The following is a 27,191-nucleotide window of genomic DNA, read 5'->3' as shown; positions in this document are numbered from 1 at the left end:
TGAAAATCTATTCAATATGAAAATATAAATTTAAAAACAAACAATGTGATAACTTATTTATAGTAAGATTATAAGTGACTCTTTCCCAAAATACGTTACAAACTTAACTTTAATATCTATAGAAAAAGAAATTGCTGACCAACCTAAATATGATAATATCAGAGACATATTTGTTGATTTAAAAAGTTCGAAGGTCATTTATAATATATTTGTATATTGTGTGAGGTATTTGTATATTGTGTTAAACTAGTTGATTTAACAGACGTTGTACTGTAAAAATTTCAATAAATTTGTTTGCGATTGTTTGAAATTGCCAAATTTCAAACAACAAAAATAATGCATTTTCAGAGCAAATATACAATATGCGTAATCTATAAACAGCTAGGGTGTTCAAGTGTAATAAGAAGGTATTTAGGTATGATTAAATATAATGCAACACAAGTGTTGTCATCAGAACTCTCTACATGTATGAACAATTTTAGCAAGTCCACGCATATGTTCGCGTATTCATGTATCGACAAAAATTCCATAGAAAAAAGTACATTCAGTTTTTTCCAATTTTTTTAATTTTCCAGAAAACTTTTTCAAGTTTTATTTTTGGAAAAACTTATTCCGAATATTAAAAACAAAAATAAAAATGAGCCAAATCGTTCCATCCTTGATGCGATTTCCAATGAAAAGCATTTCAGCATCATTTTTATAAGTAGATTATATTCAAAAGGTATATGACTTGTTGTGTTATTAATTAATTTATTAATTTATTTATTCATAGTATTGTAGGTACTAATTATAATTCATAATACTGTAGGTATTTATAAAGTCAACTTTCAATACTGCATTAGTGTAGGTATTATGTCTAATCGTATCTTAATATAATGTACTATTGTATTACAATGTATTTAAATAATTAGTATACTTTTGACCTTCAGTTCACTACACTTGCGTATTAATTAAAACAAGGTGTATTTGATCAAAATATTTTTTGTTTATAGTAATTCTAGTTTATAGTATTGTTCTGATAATGCGATAATAGTAGTACTAGGGCATTATGACCACCACACTCCGTGTGTGTTGTCAATAGACACAGCTCAAATGGTTGCAGCACGTTGGCAATTAATTTTATGGTAGTTTTTTTATATGTGTATATAGGCCCCTAGTTAGTATTACTACATCAGTTTACTAGGACGTTGGATTCTTTTTATAGCATAAAACAAATGTCTTTATTTTTGAATTAGGCACTTTTAACAACCTATGCTCTTGTCCCTGTCCCTGTACGCCGCTGATAATAATGCGGTTTTACTCCTCATAAATCGTCCAGGACGGCCCTGTTTCCGAGCCACCTACACCTACACGATAATTAATCAGGTTAAAACTGCTTTATTTTGGGTCAGCATGTTTGGCTAATATAACAGCAGTATTGGCATTTCAGTTTTAAATTTCGTTCGATATGAGTGATGTATAAATATATAATTGACAAAAATAAAAACTACTTCATAGTCAAAGTTGTAAAATTTTAATATAATATAATAAACGCTTATGTAAAACAAAAAAAAATATTTAAATAAATTATATATTTATAGACATATGTGTACACGATGTGCTTAACCTATGGAAGTATATATTATGTATAATGCATGTATAATACAATAGGCGAGACAAGAGTGATGGCGGACAATTGGATTTATATTTTGAACTACAATTTTTTTCTACCACTTTCAATACTTAAATTGTACATACAAAATATCATATTATAATAATCGTTCCCAATGAATATTAAATCATGTCGACATCCAATTAAATCAGTTAAAAAAAATAATAATAATAAAATATTTAATTCAAATCGTATACGAATCGTGAAAAAATATAATATAATGAACACGATTTTATTACACAAACGTACCTATATATTACACTAATATTTAATAAAATAATTGTACATAATTCGTATTTTTAGTCTTTAATTTGTATATTATAAAACGTTATACAGTGACACGTGACGTCCAATGCAGTCGAGTGGAGTGACCATCGAAATACCCTAAGTGTTTTTTTATATAAAAAACCATAAAACGATAATATTAAATTATAATTTTTATAATTTTTGTCTTCTGTTCGTCGGTGCTGCATTCTGAGAATTCACCACCGCGGTAATGGTCACGCGGTGGTCGACGCCGCCGCCGAAGTCGGCGGTGACGGCGTCGGCGACTGTGCGGGCGGTGGCAGCGGCGGTCCTATCGAGTGTGGCCACACGGCCGCTGCAGTGCACGGCGGCGTCGCGCTCAGGTGGTGCGACGGATGGCGGCCGGCCGCCGCAATACTGCCCGCCGCCGTGGCCGCGTACACCATCGCGTGATGGTAGTAACTGCTGCAGTACGTGTTATACGCCGCGGCGGCCGCGGCTGCAGCGGCGCTACCGCCGGCCGTCGTGTCGTAATTGGCCGCGGCGGCCGCGGCTGCTGCGGCGGCGGCTGCTGCGGCGGCAGCCGTCGTGGCGGCCGCAGATTCGCTGCCCCCGCCACCGCCGCTTCCGCCACCGACGCCGTAATGGCCGTTCGGGTGGTGTTGCGACGCGTGCAGGTGGTGCGGGTGCGACGGGTGTAAGTGTTGGTGGTGTTGATGCTGTTGCTGAGCGGCGGCCGCGGCCGCGAGTATGTCTGTGACGGCGTGCGGACTCGGCCAACAGTGTTGCGGGGGCGGCGGCGGCGGCGGCGGCTGTAGCTGTGTCACCAACGACGGCGACGTCAGAGACCTGGACGCCGCGGCCGGCACGGTCGGAGAACAGCACGCCGAGCCGCCCGTAGCCGGCGGCACGGCGGGCGACAGACCCGACGAGGGCGGCGGTGGTGGCGAACACAGGTGTTGGTGCTGTTGGTAGTGATGGTTGTGGTAGAGCTGGTGGTGTTGGTGGTGGTATTGGCCGTGTTGGTGGTGGAGCTGATAGCCCGCGGCCACGGACGACGGCGGCGGCGTCGCAGGCGGGTGGTGATGGTGGTGGTGGTGGTGGTACGGCCCGTACATGTGGTGCGCCGCCGCGGCGGTGGTCGGCGACAGGCCGCCCGCACCGGTCATGACGGTCGTCGGCTGCTGCGACGCCGCGTTCTGCTGCGTCGGTCCCGACGATCCGATCTTGTTGCGCAATATCCGGCTGATGCTGGACACGCTGGGCACGTTGAACTTGTCGCATACGCCGTCGGCGAGCAGCCGGTCGCGGATCTCCCACGCGAACACGCCCGGATCTTTGCGCTTCAACCGGCCGATGTACGCCACCACCCGGGGCGTGGTCACCCGTGGCTTGCTGCCGCCGATGGCCCCGGGTAGCACGCTTCCGGTCTCGTGGTACCGGGCGAGGATTTTGGACACGCACCCGTGCGAGACGCGCAGCTGCCGGCTGATGTCGCACGGCCGGATGCCGACGCGGGCCAGTTCGACGATGCGCACGCGGACCGCGTTGGGCAACGGCCGGCCGTTGACGAACACCCCGCCCAACTGGTTCACCTCGCCGTACTGCTGCTGTTGCTGCTGCTGCTGCTGCTGCTGTTGGAGGCTCTGATGGTGCTGTTGTAGGTTTTGCTGGTGCTGTAGGTTTTGGTGGTGGAGATCGTGCAGCTGTTGCTCGTGATGCAGTTGATGGTGTTGGTGATGGTGACCGTCCAACTGTTCGTGTTGGCGTTGCTGCTGCATCTGTTGGTGCTGTTGCAGTTCATTGTCTTGGTGCTGCTGCTGCTGCTGCTGCTGCTGTTGCTGATGTTGCGGCAACTGTTGAAGTAACTGCGGCTGATGGCCTTGCTGGTGCGGGAGATGCTGTTGGTGCTGCAAGTGTTGTTGGTTCAGGTGGTGTTGGTGTAGTAACAGCATTTGCTGCTGTTGTTCGTTGCCACCGCCGTCACTCATGTGCTCGTCGTGATGGTGCCGTCCATGGCGACGATGCCGTTCGTCGCCTCTCTCTTCACCACCGCCGTGCTGCTGCTGTGGTTCCAATAACATCTGAGAAAGCCGATTATGTAATTCTGTAAATACAATCGTTAATTATTATTAATAATATAATTATATTATCGTTTGAACAATTAAATGACATAACGCTATAGGGGTCTAGGGAGTTGAATTTAATGCAAATTGCATTTATTCTGAATTCCCGAAAACATTGTTTTTCAAGCACAAAGTTCATTTTTATACATCAAGAAATTATAAAAAATATAACTTTTATTTTGCGATTTTTTTTACATTTTTAATACATCTTTATATTTTTAAGTCAGTTTTATATAGCAGTGGATACAATTCTATAAAAATTTAGTTAAAATTCGTTCTAAAAGAATAAAATTAGATATTATTTATTTTACCTTGTCGTATTTCTATTTTTATTATTTCTAATGTTTTTATCGATCATTTTAACATAACACCATCGACACCTAAAATACGGTTTGTCATACGAAATTATTTTGTTGACACGAACATACACTTAGGTATTTATATACATAAATGCAATTAAACGAATGATTCATAAGAATAAGAATTTATTCAATGTTAAAAATAATTTTAAGAACATTTATAGTTATGAGTGCATTCAATTTTTTTTTAAAATTATTTTTCTTGTTTTTTAGAGCATTTAAGTCCGTTCTCTACATACCACTAAATTACATAATAAAGATTCATTAATGGTGTTATACCAATTATATGTATACTATGTTTATATTTATTATAGTAGTTATAATTTTCCATGACAAAAACGTAAGTGTATAAGTATAGTGGTATTATTTTATTAATGTTGGTAGGTATAATATTTTTTAGATTTGTTATTGTACTTGATTCAGAAATATGATTAAAACTCTTTATTAAAATATTGAATATTTTGATAAAAACGCATGAAACAATATAATAAAGAAAAGTCGTTTAAAATACCAAAAAATAAATAAACAATACAATTATATTTTCCAATTTAAAATTAAATAATATACCTATAGGTGGGAATACTTGTATTAAAATAAAGACATAAAAATAAAGCTAAATAAATATTAAATTGTATATAAATACTGTGATTATTAACATCATCTCTTACCTATCATGTTTTATATTAATTTTACTGAGAATTTTACATTAAATCATTATTTATTTTCTTTGAGATAATATTCGTATTAAGTTTTTATATGTCACATAAAAAAATATATTATTATTAACTATACTTTAGGAGTGGCTACTCCTATATGAGATGTAAATATACTGGAAGATACTACATGTAGACACTTTATTTTTGTATATACTTCATTTATTTTAATTTTAAATCCAAAGTTAAATACAATATAGATTTTGAGTGGAGCAATGAATGTATTGATTTTACAAAGATGTGTATGTGTATTTTTTTTATGTCTGTTTAAACGAGAAGTAGTAGAAAGCAGCTTCGATTTTAAACTTTAAGAGTGGTTTTGGATAGAAAATAGGTCAAAATGGCAAATTCTAAGTAATTTTTTTATAATAGGAAAAAACAAGAAATAAATTATGAAAAAGCGTAGTTCCAATATTGTATTATTAAAATAATAGTATTGTATTTAAAAAAAAAATCGTATATACTATAAGGTGACCATATTTAAAAAATAAAAAATATAACAAAAATAATAACCATAATATTTTTAAACTAATATACTTCATCATATTTTTTTTTCGATTTTTAATTGTGAAAAAATATAGTTTTTAAGCTATTTAAGATTAAAATCAAACATATAAAAATTTTATTTTGAAAAACATAAAGTAATATTAATACTTTTTATAATTTTATCAAATCCTTTATTCATCTACTTTACTTTTTAAAAATAATTGTTAATTCATTTTGATGACGATTGTTCTAACATGTCTTCACCATTTGACGTTTTATATTTTTTCGAAGAACTAATTAAATTTAATATTTCGGGATGTTCTAGAAGAAATGTAATTGCCGGTCGGTAAATATAATACAAACTGGAAAGTATAGATTCGAATATTCTATTCAATAATGTCATATAAAAATATTGTAAAAAAAACGATTTTCTTATTAAATAAATTTATAAATTAACAGTAGGTTAGGCTAAAAATGGTATTAATACGGTTGGGTAGACTTAATAATACGAGACAAAAAGCGTCTTGAAAGAAGTTTGCCAGGACAACAGGATATACAGCTTAAACAAAGGATAATTCTGTTACAAAACCGCTAGGATGTATGCTTAACCTAATATATTATTAATTTATTATATGTACTAAATCAAATTTAAAAAATATGTAGATTAGGTTTAAGATATTATCTACTTATATACGTATACCACGAATTCAAAAGTTAATAACAATAATAAATTAATATAAAATATAAAAATATATATATATTATATTCTTTTAGCTACATCTATCGTTTTTCGTATACAATGATATATTATTTAATTCAAATTTACTGTATCCATAACAGTGACCCACTCGACACCTAACTCGCCTACCTTTTTATATTATTAGCAAGTAAATTTTAAAATGTATAACAGATCTTTAGATTATTATTATAAATGTTGAAAATATTATGATAAATTGAGATGAAGTTACCGACATAATTTATGTGGATCAAATTTATTTAAAATAATATTAAAAGTAACAAATAATCACTATTGCTATTGCGTCAACTTAAACTTTGAAATTTTAATACAATATATCTATAAGAATGTGTGTTCCTCAATTATTATTCAATATCTATACTATGTAGATTACTAAATATCTATATAGTTATTTAGGTATGAATAATAAATATTGAACAGAAATCAGTTAAACGTTTTAATTATTTTATAAGTACTTATAATTTATTATATTGAATTAAAAATAAATATATATAATAGTAAAATGTTTAACACATTTTTCCTCTTTGTAATCTATAATAATTAAATTGCAAGTTGAAGAAAGAATTTTAAGTCACTGTGAAACTATAGGAGTATATATTATATGAATACATAAACATAAATTAATTTATATGAGATATGTATTGGAACATTTACCTATCGATATTCTATATATAGTATAGGCAGTATAGATAATCGATATATACGTATTCAAAACTGTGGGTTTTTTCATTAAATAGAATATTTTCAAAACATAAAATCCATCGAAAAGAATTCAGATAAAAATATCTATCAGTTGCATATGTTTGTATAATAAACTGTGTTTTATATCTCATTTTATTTTTTAGACATATTTAATTGTTATGTTTTCACTATACCCATATCGCATAAAAATAATTTCTGCTTATCTACTGATATTTAACCGGTATTATATGGGCGGAGTCTATAAGTATAAAAGTATACTATAGATAACTATACTAGGTAGTCAGTCAGTAGGTACGCATTATAGTAGGTAGCAATATATCACGATAACTACATATTATCTACATTCCATTAAAGTGCATATTAATATATATATTTTTAATATCTTTCTATAAATCGTTAAACGTACCCTGTACGTTATAACAAATAATATATTTGAAAACGCGGTCGTGTTGTTGTATATTTTATTATAACAGTGGGCATTTATCACTGAATTTCGCAAGACATTTTACAAATTACTCGGCAGTCGGCGGTATGCTTTCCGCGCGCTTAAACAAATGACGATGGTATTTGTTCATTATTTAATCCATCGGCTACAGATAATAATACATACAACCGTGAAGAATGATTCGATGGGTTCAAGTGCGCTTTTGTATATTTGTATGTATACCTACCTATAAATATATAATAAATATGCGTTACACATTTCCGGTGACATATAACCTATAATGTGATTTGTATATACTAATGTTGTATATTGCCACATATTATATAAGATTAAATGTACACTCGTAGTGTGCGTACACATTACACACGCCATATCGTTTTAGTGTGCGCGCGTATTTAATATTGTTTTGACTACCGTCGCCGCCGCCGCCGCCCGAGGGTCGGGTTACACGAACGGCTCAAATTTCTCATTAAAAAAACCGCGCAGCTATATTACATTAAAATGTATAGGTGTATTCCATATAATTTACGCGCAAAACCATTATTGTTTAGCGTATTATAATGTACGTTATGGCTTTGCGGCACGCGAATATTCGCACGTACATCGCGCGGTCGTATATTACACACGGGACAGAAGGCTGCGACGGCGGCGGTATACGCGTTATCCGCCATCGTTTTCCTATTCTCATCGCAACAGTTATTCTTTAGACTGTAACTTAGTTATATACAAACATACAATACACGTGATGATCAAAGGCATTGCAGACTAGAGTTAATTTAAAAAAGTTTTTTTTAAGACTTAATATAATTATTATAGCTACATAGTATGTATAATTAGTTAATAATTCAGCTAACTTAAGAACTTGACTAGTTTATTTCACCGTTAAATTTAATTAAATTTTTTTCTGTTAATTTTAAAATAATCCATCAAATTAAAAATTGAAATATTTTTGCCATTATTGATTTTATTAGCTTCATACATGATTATACTGTATACTTAATCGTTTTATATAAAATTAATAATAATAATATGATTAGCAAAAAAAATGCTTTTATATGATTCATATATTAATTTAAAAAGTATAGTTAAGTATAATTAAGTTAGAAGTTAATAAATTTAACATAATAATTTGAATTATTTATTTTCATTACCTTTTTCTGAAAATTTCGATGTATACTAAATGAATTTCAAACCTTTGACATGAAACCATTGGCTCTTCTATCTATATCAATCTACCTCTATGCCACTCCATTTTGATAATTTAAACTTTAAAATATAGGTACATCATTTACCTTGCGACAACAAAAACATTTTGATGTGACATATTGAAACTTAGTGTACCGTAATTTCAAACGTATCGATTTTAGCCGAATTTAAAATATATATATATATATATATATCCTCGTGTAGCGAGACACTGATTAACAGTTAGAAATTTAATTTAAATATATTGAGATGACTTCAAAATAAAAAATATTTTAAAAACGTTAATAAATAATTATACCATAAATTAAGACTCTATTATTTCTATTTTTGAGTGATGTAACAATTAACAAATTATGGCAAAACAATAATAAAACCGGTATCGCATAACTAATCAAATACATATAATTGTCAACAAAAATTCATAACCATAACTATGCTTATTTTTAATTTGATAGTAATGTCTTATTTATTTTCATTCTGGATAAAGTTTATAGATACATTTATTTGTTATATATTAATTCAATCTATCATCATGGCCGCCGCGAGGGGGGTAGGTGCAAGGAGGTGCACTTGTACCTCCCTGGCTTTACAAAAAATTAAATTAAATTAAAAAAATTGAATGGTATTGAAACTATTTTATTTTGCATAATTATCTATAGTATATTATATTATATTGCGTATTTAACTATTATTATTATTATTATTATTACGTATATAAGCATTGTTTAGAAATTAGAGTATATATCTACTTGCAGCACAATGCACCCCCCTGATAAAATTTCTGGCGACGCCTTTGACTATCATCGTATATATTTATCATATTGTTATTAGTCTAATCAATGAATGTAACCACAAACCATATATACGCTAAATAATAAATAGATACATATTTGATAAGATTTTAACACTAAATTTAAATACAACAATAACTTTTATATTCATTAAACATTTAAAAATGTCAATTCAATAACTATATTTATGGTTGTATTTATAACCTACATATATTTCAATTTATTAACGACATTTCAAAAAATACGATATTTAAGTATCTATTATTTTCAATAAACAAATAATTGAAGATCAAATTTACATATAAAACATACAATAGTAGAGAAGTTACTTGTAATAACCAGCTAGGTATAAATTGATTAAGTTAAAAAAGTTCGATATAACATGTATACATAAACTATAAACGTACTATAATATAGTAAAGTAATCTGTAACTAAGTATTGCTTTTATCGGTTAATTTAAAAATATAAGTTATTACTTTATTGGTAAGCAGCTAGACTTTTTATATCTCATCATATATTTTTTCTTTTAGTTTTGCACATTTTAGACCAAATTATAAATTTGGTTGGGATGACGTAGAAATTTTTTTTTAGAAAATTAGATCCTATTTAGAAAATAGTATACATAGTAGATATAATTTTTTTTAAATTTTAGATATCAAAAATGTTTATAAGTTACCAAGAATAAAAAATGTTAAAATATTATTAAAATAAGTTATTGAAAATATATATCATGTATTTTCAATGAGTGTTAATTTTTTTACATATTTTATAATATCATGCTTGATTTTCTTTATGAGAATACTTAGATATTTTTATGTCATAAACATTTTTGTCTATATATATTTTTTTTTATGGTTTTTATAAGATCATAAAAATCAAATTCTGCTTATTTTTAATACTATTTCAGATTTCGAGAGTATACGAGAGATAGTACCTATTTTAGAAGTGTTTTAAATTGTTTAACATTTTTTATTTTATAATTTAATTATTATCTGGTATATAATAATAGGTTATAAAAATTAATATTACTCTATATAATAATACCTATTAGGAATTATTCATTGAAAGCGAGTGATGATGTGACAAATTCTTCTGATAGACGTGTTTGTCACGTAGTTAAACAAACAGTTGCCTAGTTGACCAGTTAGAACAACTACCATTTAAACAAATTACATGTTTTTCTATTATCTGCATTCGATTAATCTATATAATATTATATTAACCTATTTATCATATCGAGTGTTTACATTTATTTGGAAAATATTGGATCAGTTGTTCTTGTTATAAATAATAAAATACGAATTAAAAGTGCCATGATTTAAAGAGGAAGCGATGTCTCCCTTATATTTTATACAGAAGTAGACATCAAATAATTAACTACTTTTTTTACAGTTCATCTGAACTGGTCGATATAACGTGATAGTCGATAGAAGTATAGCTTCTTCAGATTAATTTTCATTATACATTTATCTGAGATTTAATGGGCTTAAGTTATTATGGTTCGTGTCCAATGTTCAAGAAGAATAACATTTTAATAAATACACTCAAAATTCAAATACTCAATCATATGGATCATATTATACTCAATACGTGGATTTTCAATAACTTTATAAATTTAATGGTCAGTAAAGCTCGGAAATTGAATATATATATATTTGTTTGGGTTAAAACAAAAATGTTTTATTCAAAATATTATGATGCAGTAACGTATGAATAAGAAGATATATCATCATCTGATAAAAATAAAATATTGACATTTTTAGATCGTTCTTCAAACATAAAACCAATGAATGATAGCTGTATACAATTCCTGCAAGTATAAAGTAAATTGAAATATCAGTTTTCGAAAAAAAGTTTAACCATTAAGGCATCAAGTGACGTGTACCTACAAGTTCATGGAATAATTTATGAAGAAAATAAATGTCAGTTCGGTTGAAAAATATAATGTTATTTGATTCATTTATAATATTAACTATAAAAGCCGTAAATAATTTCAATCTTATAAGTAATTTGATAATAAAATTGTGTTCTTCTATGCTAATGTAGAGGAATAAAGATAGGTACATAAAAACTAATAAGGGTTTTTTAAAATAGAAACAATAACATTTGTAAGCTTCAATGTATTTTATATGGGTTACAACATTTACTACTAACATATACGTAATAAGTGCTGAATTAAAAAGGTTAAAAATGTGTTATCATATTTTGACTTAGAAGAGTTGATAACAGACTTTTATATTTTTGTAAGTCATTAAAATGAAATTTATTGAATTTAGATATTTTTGTAGATCAACTAGTAGTACAAATGGCAACCAGGTTATTAACTTTAATAACTGATATTAAATATATAAAGGATAACTTAAAGATAAAATAAGATATTCTAGAGCTTTTCCAACTGGGTAATTGAAGTTTACCTGCAGCAGTCTGATAGTTTAATATTCATGCATCAGATATTGTAGGTACTGTAACTGTTTTCTATTTAAGTTCAATATTATGAAATATGTCAACGTCGTACTTATTTCTACAAATATTCAATGTATCAAATATATATATTATTTTATCAACCACAGAGACGGAATAGGTACATAACTCTAAGTCAATACCATATAACTTATTAATATATTAATGTTACTAATAATAATTAAGTGATTTTTCTAGAGAGACTGGTAGATAAAACTATTATATAGATATATATGTATACAAATAATCAAAGTACAATTCGATTTATATAATGAATCTATTTTATCCATAAAATAACCAAACATATTAGCACAAGATGTTATTATGATATTATAATAAAGAAAACAGTATGATTATGTAAAAGGACAGTTTGCATTGGAATATTTGAGAAGTGAAGTTCAACTTTTTTATAACTGAAGCAACGTATTCTTATAATGGGCGTAGTTACTGCCTTACTGATTAGGTGTGATTAGATAATGGTTGAATATCATTTTATATGAGTGCGTTATATATTTATTTGATATGTACTTAATTACCTATTAGTTATTAGTTATCGAATTATATTCATTTTATATAAGAACACTTAATCAAATCAATATTAATAATATGGATAGCATTGGTATTTTTATAATTTATTTATTTATTTTTTTTTTGTTTTGAGGGGTCGAGTCACACAAGGAATTATGGTATAAGTCTTCATAAAAATGCTGAAAAAAAGGTCGGGAATTTCGGTAAAAAATAATTCTTTCATGAATCTAAATAATACCTTTGTATAAGTTACAACACCATAGATTTGTATTTATATCAAAAGGCGTATAAGAACTTAATTTCTCGGTTATATTTCATGGTTATTGGTTACGCTACTGCCTATATAGCTATTATTTCGAGATATAAAAGCAACTGTAGAGATTAGTTTTGAAAAACTGGTATGCCGTGCCAATAAAAATTATGTAAACGTGCACACCAGTTTTTAATGAAATCCGGAAATTTTTGTAGAATTTAGAAAAATTAGACAACGTGCCAGTGGGGACTGGGTAGGTGTATGTATTATATAATGTTATTTTATGATTGTTATAAATTGATAAAAAGCGTTTATTATTTATCTAACCTACTGCGATTAAAAAAAAAACACGCGTGTGATATGGTTGAGCTATAATATATAATATAGTTCGTGTACATGAATATAGACGCGTTATAACAACACAATACTCACTATTAATTAGTTGTTATATTCAGTGTTGCGTGGTGGTTATAATATCATAATAATAAGTGGTTCGGCTAGTAAAGTAGATACGGTAAGACCCTCATACCTAGCAGAGGCGGTAAACTTATGACGGTGGTACGAGCGCGAAAACTATTGAGGGACATGCGATGGAATGTGATCAATTGTTGTGTGGTACATTATTTTATAACGCGTGCGATGGACTCCGCGAACTCCGTCGTCGATACTATAATATATTATTATATCAGTACTCGGTAGTCGGTACAAATGGTACAATCTATACTGTTGTTAGTCGTACATGCATAACAACATATCGTATGCGATAAATTATACGAAACGGAGTTTATAATAATAATAATACAGTCGGTGCATTTAGGTCGATTTTTTTATTTTTTTTTTTCCGTTTTCACGTTTCACGCGAGCGTATAAATAACTGTATACAGTAGGCGCATCCTCCGCGAGCGGGTGGGCGGACGGACGGGCGAGCCAAGAAAATAATTACAATCGCCCGGCTCTATCTATCCGTCGCGCGCGCGCGCGCGTTTACTGTATGTAATAATATGTACGCGTAGTGTTCGTATATTATTTGTGTATTAGCCGCCGCCGCCGCCGCCGCCGCCGCCGAGGGGCGGTACGCGTCATTTACGAATCCATTACACGGCGGCGGCGGCGCGGTGCGACGGTGGTACGGACCGCGCTGGGCGGGGTTGGGGAACATGCTTCTCGGGGGTGACGTGCGGCGGAGCGGCGGGCGTCGGACCCGGATGGCTGCCGTCGAGTCTATAATAGAGACGCGCTCGCAATTCGACCGTACCGACACATCGTAATGACGCGTACGAAGATTAATAATCGTCACCGTAAAAATAAAACTCCGCCGTTGTCACTGCGTTATACGTCGTATTATGTACAGCGCGGTGTGTATAATATTATAATACGCGGCCATAATAATAATAATAATCTATAGTGCGTTTATACACACACACACATATATATATATATATATATATATATATATATATATATTATGGTCGGTTTCCGCGCGCGCGTGTGTGTGTGTATTATGTACCATGTTATGCATATGTGCCGCCTAATATATTATTATGTACGGCAGTATATATGTGAAATTAATCGTCGACGGCGCAAAGAAGGCGCGCCGGTTAGCCAGAGAAAAGAACACTGAAACGAAAAAAAAAATAAATATATTTTTTACGATACGAAAAAAGAGCAGAACGAAGCGACGACGCGTGCACGCCGCTGTTGCTACTGAAGAAAAATTCGACGAAATCGCGTTATTGCGATATAATATGAATATGACGGTATATATACTACACGTGTGTACCGGTGGGATCATTGCTACGGTACATACATAATAAGTACCGATACGAACACACGCGGATGAACTCTATTTGCTTATGATTGATGCCTGACTTCTAAAACGCAAATAGTACACATTATATAGTACCTACACCTACCTTGAAGCTTCAATACAGGTAAAGGGCGTATACACACAAATTACAAAGTTTCTATAGAAGATTTAATAAAATAAATAACAATTTGACCGCGCGTTTGTTAAAATCTTCATATAATGCATATAATACATTTATTTACTGATCGATTTTAAAAGTCTAAATATATAGATAAGATGCGCTTATAGCTTTTGAGCGTAATTTACTGCGTACATTAAAATATAGATATCTATATTCTATACTCTTTATATTATATTTATGTAATCATATATCTGCTTACAACAAAATATATAAAAACCATCGTGATTGGAAATTAGATGAACTATAAAATATATGAGGCAAAGTTAACGAAATACCTGTGCAAAATTATTTGTGTATATTTATTCGGCTCATTTAAATACCTATTTTAAATTTTGAACTTCGAGGAAGTAGTGGAATTATGGTTAAACTTTTGAGTACTATAAATAAATTTAAATAAAAATTATTTAAGTCACGATACGAACATTAATAATTACCTAACTCGAATAATGTAAAAGTTATACTTTAAAAATTTGAAAGGCAAAAATTGAAAGTTACTTATAGAAACATATTACAATGAGGTTGACAATGTGTACAATGAATTTGATATAGACCTAACGATTTGAAGATATTCAACAATTACAGCTGTTTATCATATTTATGTATTTTTCTTACTCAAAAGTCTGCAGAGAACAAATATCATCATATAGTATAATACTTCATGTATTGAAAATATTTCTACGCAAATAAGCAATTTGTTTGACATGAATCTTATAAGAATAATATCAGATACATTCATTGAAGCTTGAGGTTTTAAAAATAATTTTTGGAACCAACTGAATGAAAAAAAATCTTTTTGTTTAAGGAATGTACAGCTTTGTAGTTACATACATAACTTGGATCTATATATCCACTTAGTGTAATCGTATTTTTCATGAAATGGACTATGATCATATCGTGTAAGTAAAATGTTAGTTCATGAAATGGACATATATTTGATCCATTTCATGAAATGGAAACTCTTATTTTATACTTTGTGTAATATTTTAAATTAATTACACCATCAATAGGTAACTTTTTTTGAAATCGAAATAATAACTTTTCGTGTTATGAAAAAATACAATCAGTTTAAATTAAGTTTAATTTTTAATCTATTACATTTATTCATGATTATTATAGTTATTTATAATAATAATAAATAATGAATTATTACTTATTTTTACAAATATTAGAGTTATGGCAACGACTGTTATACTTTACAGAAGCTTTACAACAAGCACATCGTTTTGATTGACATTGGCGTTTACAAATACAACTTAAAAAACCTTGTCCCCCAGAAATATGATATATTTTAACAATTAATTACATTTTTATTTTGGCTGCTAAGATTTCATATAAAAATAAAAATAAAAATGATATAATATAAAACTTTTCCAGAATGCCATAGTCGTATTACACTCATACAATTGATCCGATTATTTATCGATAACAGGTATTGATAACATATTAGTAGTACAGCATAGGCGTGCGCAGACCTGTATTTCGGGGAGTGCCTACAATTTTTTCAGGCCTTTTCTTAATTTGGGCCCTCTTTTAAAAAGACACGAACATATAATTATAAATTATAATGCACGTATAAACATTACTTTTAATTTAAAATAGTTTACGTTGTATTATTTTTTTTATCCCGAAACATCATTTTTTTACGACATATTTTAGAAAAAATACCAATTTTATTCTAGTAACATTAGTTAAAATACGGACCTATATAATATATGCTATTGGATTTAAATTTTAGGGCCCCAATTACATGTCGGGGGGTGCCCAGTCATACCAGAAACCCCCGTGCGCACACCTATGTAGTATAGTATTACAGTAAATTCTATAATACCCATTTAGTATCTTAATGCCTACAATTTAAAGGTATTAGATTCGTGTTATCGTATCAACGTTATTATTTCGATTTCACAAAAAGTTACCGAATGATGTGATTAATTTAAAATATTACACAAAGAGTAAAATAAGAGTTTCCATTTCATAAAATGGATAAAATATATGTCCATTTCATGAAAAACACGATTACACTAAGTGGATGCAACTTATACATATTACAAATATATTATGTAAATCAAAATTTTTATTAAATATAAATAAATTTTAATTTATAAAGCTGAGTCTTTATTTAGCAGTCAGTAAATATTCTCTAAATTATGATAAACTGGCCAATGATGTACAATGTCTTACTTTCATATCAACAAAATAATAATATTATATTACTTATTTAATTTATATTTAAATTTTGGAAATTAGTTGTGAAATACTAATTATACATAATAATGAGTACTTTACACAGCATTTTAACTTTATATACATTTTAATTTAATTTTTTATATAAATATATTTGTTAACAATTATAATTAAATATAGTACTATTAATAATAATAATAATAAAAAAAGTCTATATAGAATAGTCTATCCTCAAAGGAAAAATATATACTTAATAGATCTGTACCAAAAAAAAAGTAATTATTATAGTAATTATTAAGCAATAATATAACTCAAGCAATAAGTTAACATGTATAAAATAAAATGTTTAAAATGTTTAATTAAAGATAAATCCTGATAATAAAATGATTTTATATCAATACATAAAAGTAACTTAAACACATATTAATTTGTCAATATAAAAATAATGTATAAATTATTGTTCTTATTAATTGACAATATTGTCCTTTAGCCTTTACATGTACATTATAGACTTTATAATATACCTGATATGGCATTAAATAACTTATCAATATTGCTAATCAATTTATGTACATACCTTTATAAAATACTAATTATTTAATATTTATAAATATATAGGTACTACTCAAAAATATAGGGAAAAGCTATCAAAAAGTTAACTTGATATGATTATAATTTTCATATATAACGATTAAGTATGATTTTGTTGTATTATACATGCTCTAAAGTTGAATAGTTTGATGAAAATACATATAGCAACATAAATGTATAAAAAAAATTTCATAATAATAGGTAGAAATAGAATTTTACTCAATTTTAACAGTAACAGACAAGTTATGTTTATAAGATGTATATTATTTGGGCACCTATTATTGAAAAGTGAATAATTGACCACAGAGCAGCTAACAATATGGGCAGGTATAAATCTATAATCTATTTGATGGATTTTACTTACTAAAGGTACAAAACTTAAAACTAACCATAAAACTATATAACTATAAAATTTACACCGAGAAAATTTAAAAATTATCTCTTTTACTGTAAAACTGTAAATAAATAAAAATTACTGCAGTCACTGTAGAAATACTATAAGTATAATATTAAAAATATCAACAAGACATTTTAATAAATAAAACATAATCATAAAAAATCATTATAAGTTATAAATTTCAATGAGATTACTTGTTTGCCCGACTCTGTATATGATTCTAATAAATCATTCAAATATATTCTCTCTTCAACAAAAAACAACTATAATCAAATATCAACCCTTGTATATTATGATAAGAATAGTTTGGGGGCATAAATGGGTTGTACCATAACAAATAATAATGACAGCGAGGGGGAATTATAGGGTAGTGACTAATATTTTTACACCCACAAAATTGGCCACTACGCCTTCACTGATTTCATCGTGTCACCAACCGCCAACGATGACAACATTCCGGCATACAAAAGTATAAAAAAAAAAATATATATAGATGCAGTAGTACGCACAAATATATATATAAATAGGCGGCAATTTCAAAAAAATTTAATAGTTTACAGTTTAAACTTAATAAACTACAATATATACTCATATAATACTGGTATCATAAAACAAACAAAATCACATCTGTGTTGCACATCGCTGTAATGTATTTTATAAAATTAATTTTTTGGAATTTTATTAACCAGCTAGTAGTTATAAGAAACAATCAAGGAAAATTCGAAGGCACATAATAAGACTAACCTAATTTGCTATATTAAAAATAAGAAAATATTTATAAGTTTATAACCATTTATTTGTACTACTTTTAAATATAACTATATAAGTAATTTGTTTTTATTTTTTGTAGGTATAAGGTACTAGGTATCCTATGGATAAGTCTCAATTAACTATATAATAAATTACCTATAGAAAATCAAAAATTCCAACCATACATGGACTATAAGTTTTCATTTGAAAAGTAATGTAATTATATATTTATATGACTTACAAATAATATTTGAAATTTTTATTATCATATATACACAATATGCATATTAAACATATTTTACAAATTGTTATTATTTATTTTAAAACTGAAATGTATTAATTATAGGAACGTGGAGCTATATTCAATACAACAATTAAATAAACATCATAATTATTATTGATATATAATACATAACACGATTTATCAGTAACTTAATTTTAATAGATAAATAATACGTATAACCGGAAATTGAATAATTACTTTATTGATTATTCTGTGATTTAAAGAGTATAGTTTTTAAAAATAAAAATAATTATAATCTTATATCATTAAAAAAATAATTATTATATTTATGTGTGTAAATTATCTGTATATACACGGTCAATCTTATATGCAATTCCATAGTATTTCAAAATGTTGTACATAATACGGAAATACGGAATTATACAAAATGAATAATATAATTATTATTATAATATGTCAGTTCAACGAAAAAATTGCAAGCTATAATAACTATTAGAGCCCTGCAAACACGGAACACGATATTTAGACGTACATCAGTATAAGTATACATATGTATAATATTCGTCGGGGGCAGCTGCAGCAGAATGTTCTTGGCCGAATGTGTCATTTTGATGGTTAACCCTTATTACAACATATATATAGGTACGGCAAATGAACGGGGACTATATACGACGCGAGATAATGAGAATCAGATTGAGATAATGAGCGGCGGTGGACTACGGACTCTGAGTCAATATATATATATATATATAATATAATGGATACTAATATAACCTTAAGTCTATTGCTGGATCCTAATTATTGATCTTCAGAGCAAAAGAAGAAGCTATGCTCATCTGCTTATTACTATATATATATATACACCAAGTATAAACGCAATGCGCTACAGCTGCCGCCAAAAACATACGCACACAATTATGTATTATTAACCTATGTCCTATGTTGCTCTGTATGCTTATACGAACGAGTGTCAAGCCCTTGCTTATGGTGACACGTTGCAAATATTATGTTCATATATAGGTATTATATAGGTACATTATATTGTCTGCACTTCTACGTCAAGACGATGGACTACAGGAATAGACCCTTTTCACCCGCGACTTTTGTGGCTCCGGAAATATCCTCGCACGCGTACAGTACACCGTCCACCTCCCGAAACACGCGTCACGTAGGTACTTATATACATCATGTCATCGTATGCAATGCACTTGACTAATCTATTTTGGATCTAGTCGGCCAGTATCATATATTTAAAACATTACATGGTACCTATGAATAATTTAAAAAATATTAAAGTTAAAATCAAATAAAAAAACGAGTACTCAATAATTATTAGTTGTTGTTTAAATAAAATATTTTTCAAACTATTAATTATCAATAAATGCGAGAAGTCAGTTATACGATTTACTATGCTAAGTATGATAATATTTACATGCGATAACCACGGTTCATACGCTATGACACAAGATTACACGATAAACAGTCAACAGACGCATCCATACTTTGGCAACGTATTCTATTCATGATTTGTCTAAGTATAGTGTATTTTCGATGGATTACCATAATACGCATAGCCCGTTTGTACAAGTTAATTCATTTTAGTATTTTATTCTATAGTACTCTATATATTCGAATGATATGAAAATACAAGTGAATGTTTTTTAATTCGCACAAGCATATCCTTTTACGGTTTTTACTTGTGTATAATCACAGTCATCGTAACCAGAGAAAAAATGTGCAATTATGTGAGCTACTATTATTGTTCTACTGGCCACTGGGTCATCAGTTAAAAATGTGTGCAGCACCGGATATAAAATCCTGTACACGCCTGTGTGATGACGATCGTCAACGTGTACGGTGGGTGGAAGTCAAATTCCACTCTTTCCGATCATTATATATGCATGGAATATCAGTGTTCATTGTATTTATTATAATATAATTATATAGCTATTATAAGCTATACAATGTAAAAATTATAAAATTAATTCCTTTTTAAAAAATGAATAAATATTTACGATTTAAACAACTACATAATATTATAGCTACAATCTCAAAATAATCATATATATATATATATATATATATATTATACTAATTAGTGTTACGTCGTGTAGTAACTATGGCGGCCTCGATAGGAACGAGTTAGCTCGGATAATGTCATCGAACATTATTATACTTTTTTATGGGTAGCAAGTGCAACAATTCAAACGTTTTGGTATAGGTACCCAATTAAGAGCAGAGCGCTGTTCGGTAATCCCACATCGGCGCGCGGGCGGTTCGCCGGAAAAACCACCGGAACCGGAACCGCCGGTTGAGTTATAGGGTGCGTGAGGACGCGCCGAGACAACGCCGGCGGAAACGGGCCGCAAAGCACATAATATGTAATAATGGAAGAAGGCACCGTCGCCGCCGCCGCCGGATAAATAAAAATATACAATAGTCAGAGGCGGTGGCGGCGGCGGCGGTTTTTTAAAGTCGCGGAGATGATTATAATTAATTGGCGTCGGCGGCAAACGCGACAAAACGTCGTCCACACACACACACACACACACACACACACACACACACACACACGATATTAGACGCGCGCGGCGGCGGCGCTGCGACCGATGTGATCTACTGCTGTTGTCATCTATCCGCCGCCGGTTCTTGTGTTTCTCGGCGTACGATATACTGTTATTATAGACACAGGCGCAGCAGTAGCAAACTAATTTGACGACAACCTCGATGTGTGTGTGTGTGTGTGTGTGTGTGTGTGTGTGGACAGACGACGACGAGGAAGACGTGGGGGGGTGGCGGGCGGCATTAGAACAAAGACGGTGGCGGTGGCGGCGGTGGCGGCGGCGGGGACCGTGTATAATATTATATATTATGTTATTTTCTTCGCGATCTCGCGCGTGGGCCGGTCGGGGCGGCGGGGGAGACTCACGTATACCGCTGCAGTCGTGTAATATAATTGTGGTCGTTGCCGCCGTCGTCCCTTTGACGGCAGTCGCTCATTTTCACATTTACATTATAATTAGCCGGTTTGTTTCTTTGCAGCGACCGCCACCACCACCGCCACCGCCGCCGCCGCCGCCGCCACAACCTCTTCGCCGTCGTCCCCGGAGCTGCAGCACTCGGTGTGGTGCACCGCGCGTCTTATTTATTGCCACCGCCGCCTCCGGTGCCCCGCGTTTTACACGTGTTTTCACGCACGACCGCGGGTCGGCGGTGAGTGGACGGAGGGGGACGGTGCAGAGGAGCGGTTACAGTATATGTAATATATACGCCACACGACGACGCACAGGGATCCTCGTTACAATATTATAATTACGAATATTATTAGTATAGTGGAAACGACTGCGTCCCTATATATATTATATTATTGTGTTGTACAAGACTATTATACAAACGGCGCAGCTATACATTTAATACACGCGGCGGTGTCTAGGGTTTACACAAACGACATCCACTGGATATCTTGTGTGTGTCTTTCCGCCGGCTCGTCGATCGTCTTCACCGTTGTGTCTGCTGCACCTCTCCCGCGGCCGTCCCTTCGTACTATATATATATATATATATTATACGATACGTACGATAATATGTTTTACGCGATTTAGACGCGACAACGTGTGTTTGTAAATACTACGGAACAACCGACTTCCGGCGCCGGTGTCGACGGCGGCTCTGTAAAATATTCTTTGTGTTATTCGTTCCGCGGAAATCACCACGCGACGAAGAGAGAGAAAGAGAAACGCTATACAGCCGAGGACTACTCGGCGGTGGAGTCTCGCGATCGAGACCCTTACAGACTACTTACTATATATATATATATATATATTTAAGCCATCGCGGGTATAACACACGATCTGCCATAATATTGTGTCTTCCGCAGGTATATAATATTATACCGCCGCTGCGGTCCCGTGTTTGCACTGCCGTTATCCGTGTACGACGTCGTCACACATTGGACCGAATTAAAAGGTTTATATCCGCGACGGCGCTACGCCGTATGATAACTGCAATAATAATATGATATTGTGTTTCTGTGTGTGCTGCAGCTAATACGCGACCGCAGTGCTAATAGCCACCGCCGGTACCGGTGCTACCGTCGTCGTTGCGACGCCGACGATGTTTGCTACATCGGCGGTGCGGCGGCGACGACGATATTTGCTGGTATTACACAGACAAATCGACAAACAAACGAGCGCAAACACGACTACTGCAGGCCGCTTTCGTTTACAGCGCGGCTAAGTGGTGCGTAGGATAAAACATATATACAGGTATATACGTGTGCAGCCAGTATAGGTTGCCAGGTCGGTATTTATTAAATACATTATTATATTAAATATTATAGTAAATTTTATACCATATTGTGTACAGTGTGATTCACTAAGATATTCGTCTTTGTATTTCCTTATAACATACGAATTTATTAAAATTCTGATTTTTAGAGCTTTTGATTCTAATAGTAGGTCAAAACCAAAAACTTCATTTTTAAGTAGACATTTACTTACTTTTTTCGTCATTTATAAAGAATATCTTGTGGCGATACGACTTATTGTTGTCTGTCGAGAAAGAACATTTTTATCTATTAATTGCTAATCGAAGAACTTTTTGAAGAATTCTATGTCTCTTAATAATCGAATTTTGAATGAATAGATTTTGAACTATTGAATTTTTTGCACTAATGATCATAGGTACATTATGTTAATGTATATCAATTACTTTGGAAGATACTAAAATAGTATTTTAATCTATGTATATGTTATATAGGTGCTATACAATTATAATGATTTGGAAATAAGTATAAGCAATATGCCAATACTAATTTATAATTTGTAAATACCTACTAGAACGATCTGATGTTACACATCATATTATAATTTAATTTTGGAAAAATCATTAAAAATTAATTTACTAACGAATAAAATATCATTACTAACATGTTTTACTAACGAATAAAATGCCATTACTAACATGTTTTACTAACTCAGAATTACTCATTCAAATTGTGATTTAAAGATATCAACATTTTTAAAACAAATCACCGACTCAATCATTTTCAATAAAAAAGGTTAGTTCTTATTGGGAAAAAGATATTCATATCAGCACAGAACACCACTTAAATGGTATAAAACTTAAACAATTGAAAAATGCTACATGATCTTTGTAAGTAGCTACTCGTATACTTAAAAATTCCAAAAATGAAAAATCAGAATTTAAATAAATGTATTTCTTAAGATATATATACCTACATTGGGGTAAACAATGGACACTCTTGTTGAATCATCCTGTATACCTATATACCCATATACCTATAACCTATATATAGTTTCATGGACGGAGCATAACATAACATAGCACCGCAAACTCAGATTATTTTCTAAATCAATAATTTCTCTATCTTATAAATTTAAAATGATAAATGCCATATATTAAAATAAATTAAAATAGAAGCAAAAAGTATAATTTGCAATAATATTTATTACTTCCTTTGAACAATATGCTTGTGGTGATGGCGGTAGTATGTTACAATTTTATAACTTTTGTGATATTCGAAATTAATTATGATATGCATAGTGAAAATCCAACACCCACCGGAAAAACAATGGCGTAAAAAACTAAAAATCTGATATAGTAATTTAGTTTTATGATTTAAATCAAACATTTTATTATATAAGTAGACGGGTGCGCGCGTATTCAAAAAAAAAATAATATGTCGTGGCTGCTCTGTCGGTGTTGTATTATTTATATCGCCTCGCACGTATAATATTATAATAGAGGGCCAAAAAAAAAAAAAAATTAAAAAACGTATATAAAGAGAAAAAACACTTATATCATACGCGACAGGGCGTCGAGCCAACATCCACGACGACAAATCTGTGACGGCCAGAGCTATAATTATAAATGATTACACACGCGATTATGATTATTACGGTTATGCGTTTGTTTCCCGTGCGCGTACGCCCACGCCGCCCACGCGTAATTATGAAACGTAAACACGCGCTAATACCACGACGACAGCGACAATCCCTTTGAAACGGATTCGTTATTATTTATTTTCCGCTCTCGCGCTCGAAGAATTTTAAAAGAAAAACACTAGTAATGTCTTATACTTTGCATGTTGTTATACAACACATAATTAATTTAATCATAATATATTTTTCAACACGTAACCATATACATACTATATGCGTCGAAAAATAACAATTTATAACAAATCACTATATTAATAAAATAATAATAATAATAATATATGTACTATTATACGATGTACAATAAAAACATTATTGATATTAATTAGCTGCGTTCGCACAAACCCGTCGAAAAATATACCATACGCGGAGCTGCTTAGCGTATATTTACATGGAATCTATACGTATAGACATCACAATGACGTGTAATCGATTATTGCTATGTAATAATTATATTGCACTGATTGATATTATATTTTTTCCCCGCACACAGGTATACAGGTGTATTTTATACACGATAAAAATTATAATAATATGTATGTGCAGATTAATCGGTCGCCCCCGGTGCATTTCCGTCCGTCGTATACTTTATTATAACCGTTGTCTGTTAGTATTATAAAATGACGATGAGATGAAGACGTGTGTGAGGGGGTGGTGGGGATAGATAAGATGACGCTGCTGCGTGATTAATTAATTAATTCTTGAACTGATGAACTGCAAATAATGAAGTAATATATTAATGTATAAATTATATTACTTATTAGAACAACAACTGCCAGTCAGCTCCGACCTTTTTTTTTTACATAATATTACTGTCGCGTTTTTTTTTCAGCTCTACAGACGTACCGCCGCCGATTTTTACAGACGTGTTTTCCGGCCACCGGTGCAAACTACAGTGGGTCGATGACGGTCCCGTCGACTCTCTTATCGATTGCATATTTATTTATTTATCAAAGCGAGTCGTATTCGGTCGAGCATTGAATCTGCTTGCCGCCAAAGGTGTACGCGTTATTAATTATTAACAATTATATTAATTAAACCTATAATAACCTATTTATACATATATAATATAAGCTGCAACGATTACGTATTCACGTGAAAATAATTGTAGCTGCCGCTGCAGCATATACAGTATATAGTACCTACATCATGCGTAAAAACCCAAGTGAAGAAAATCGCGTTAGGCCAAAAAATTTCGTGAGTATGATTTTATATGTACCCAAAAGTCATCTTATATTTAAATTGGTACAGAATGACCGATTGCATTACACAATGCTTCATTCGTATAGCTAATGAAATACGAATAATGATGAATGTCGTTAAATCAATCGTCGACGTACCTGACCTAACCCAAATAAATTATGTTATATATACCTACATTTCATTTTTACACGTTTAAACATATTACTCTGTGTGTATATATACAGTGTGTTCCAAAATACCACAAACCACTTTAATTGCTTTGATGGCAAATCGATGTATCAAAATGGTCTATTTTCAGCGGTTTATGTTTTACGATTATATAAATCGGAAATATATATGTGTAATTAAATTAGAATTTGAATTGATTATACTGTGTATTTACTGTTTAATTTCAAATATGTATTTATTGATACGTAATCTCGCTGCAAAGGCACTTAAAGGGGCGATATTATAATATTGAAACGTACCTGCAGGACGGTCAGACGACGGTGACGGACGGTGTCGCGGTTGTCGGTGCTGCAAGTCCATGCGCCGCCCGCGGTGTGATCAGCTCCGTTATCGGTCGTCGGCCAACGGCATCGTCTTCGTCGTCGGCAGCGGCGGCTCCGCGACTGCGGGCGATAAGCCGGAGCGGCTGCAGCTCCACCGACTGCGGCAACGGCAACGGCACAGCACGCACTCTTCGTCGCTTTTATACGCGACGCGCGTCGACCGCGACCGCGGCGAGACTGTCGCGAGTACGCCGGTAACGCCGGGCGATAACTTACTACAGATATTTTTCTCGGATTTTACCGGTGCCCGTGCGCGCCGCCGTCACGGTGTACGGCTTATTAAGACGCGACGACACGGGTGCGCGCTCGCGTGCGTTTAAACGTTTATCGCGCGCGCCGCCGCGAGTAGCAGCGTACCGTATCCGTAACCGTAGCGTGCCGATCGACTGCCTCGCGATGTCGTGCACGGTAATGCGCGATGATGGCTGCGACGTAACGCCGCGGAATATATATATATATATATATATATGTATATACTGTGACGATGTGTTACGCGCCGATATCGTTACGCGACGATAACGCGCAGCGAGTATTATGTGTACGACGACGGCTGTCGTGGACGCGCCCGTGACGAGTGTAGTAATACGAAAATATTACATT

General features: G+C 32.6%; 1 protein-coding gene across 1 annotated transcript; it reads right to left on the bottom strand.

The window, feature by feature from the left end:
- Nucleotides 1–1,883: 1,883 nt before the first annotated feature.
- On the bottom strand, nucleotides 1,884–26,826 carry LOC113557173 (paired box pox-meso protein). Its single transcript, XM_026962525.1, has 2 exons — nucleotides 26,508–26,826; nucleotides 1,884–4,004 (listed from the first exon to the last, which is right to left on the bottom strand). Exons 1-2 carry the CDS (start codon nucleotides 26,566–26,568, stop codon nucleotides 2,152–2,154), a joined length of 1,914 nt encoding a protein of 637 aa, XP_026818326.1. The 5' UTR covers nucleotides 26,569–26,826; the 3' UTR covers nucleotides 1,884–2,151.
- Between the last annotated feature and the right edge of the window lie 365 nt (nucleotides 26,827–27,191).

Source organism: Rhopalosiphum maidis, chromosome 3 (assembly GCF_003676215.2).
Source record: "Rhopalosiphum maidis isolate BTI-1 chromosome 3, ASM367621v3, whole genome shotgun sequence".
Taxonomy (NCBI): Eukaryota; Metazoa; Arthropoda; class Insecta; order Hemiptera; family Aphididae; genus Rhopalosiphum; species Rhopalosiphum maidis.
This window is presented reverse-complemented; position numbering and strand designations above follow the sequence as displayed.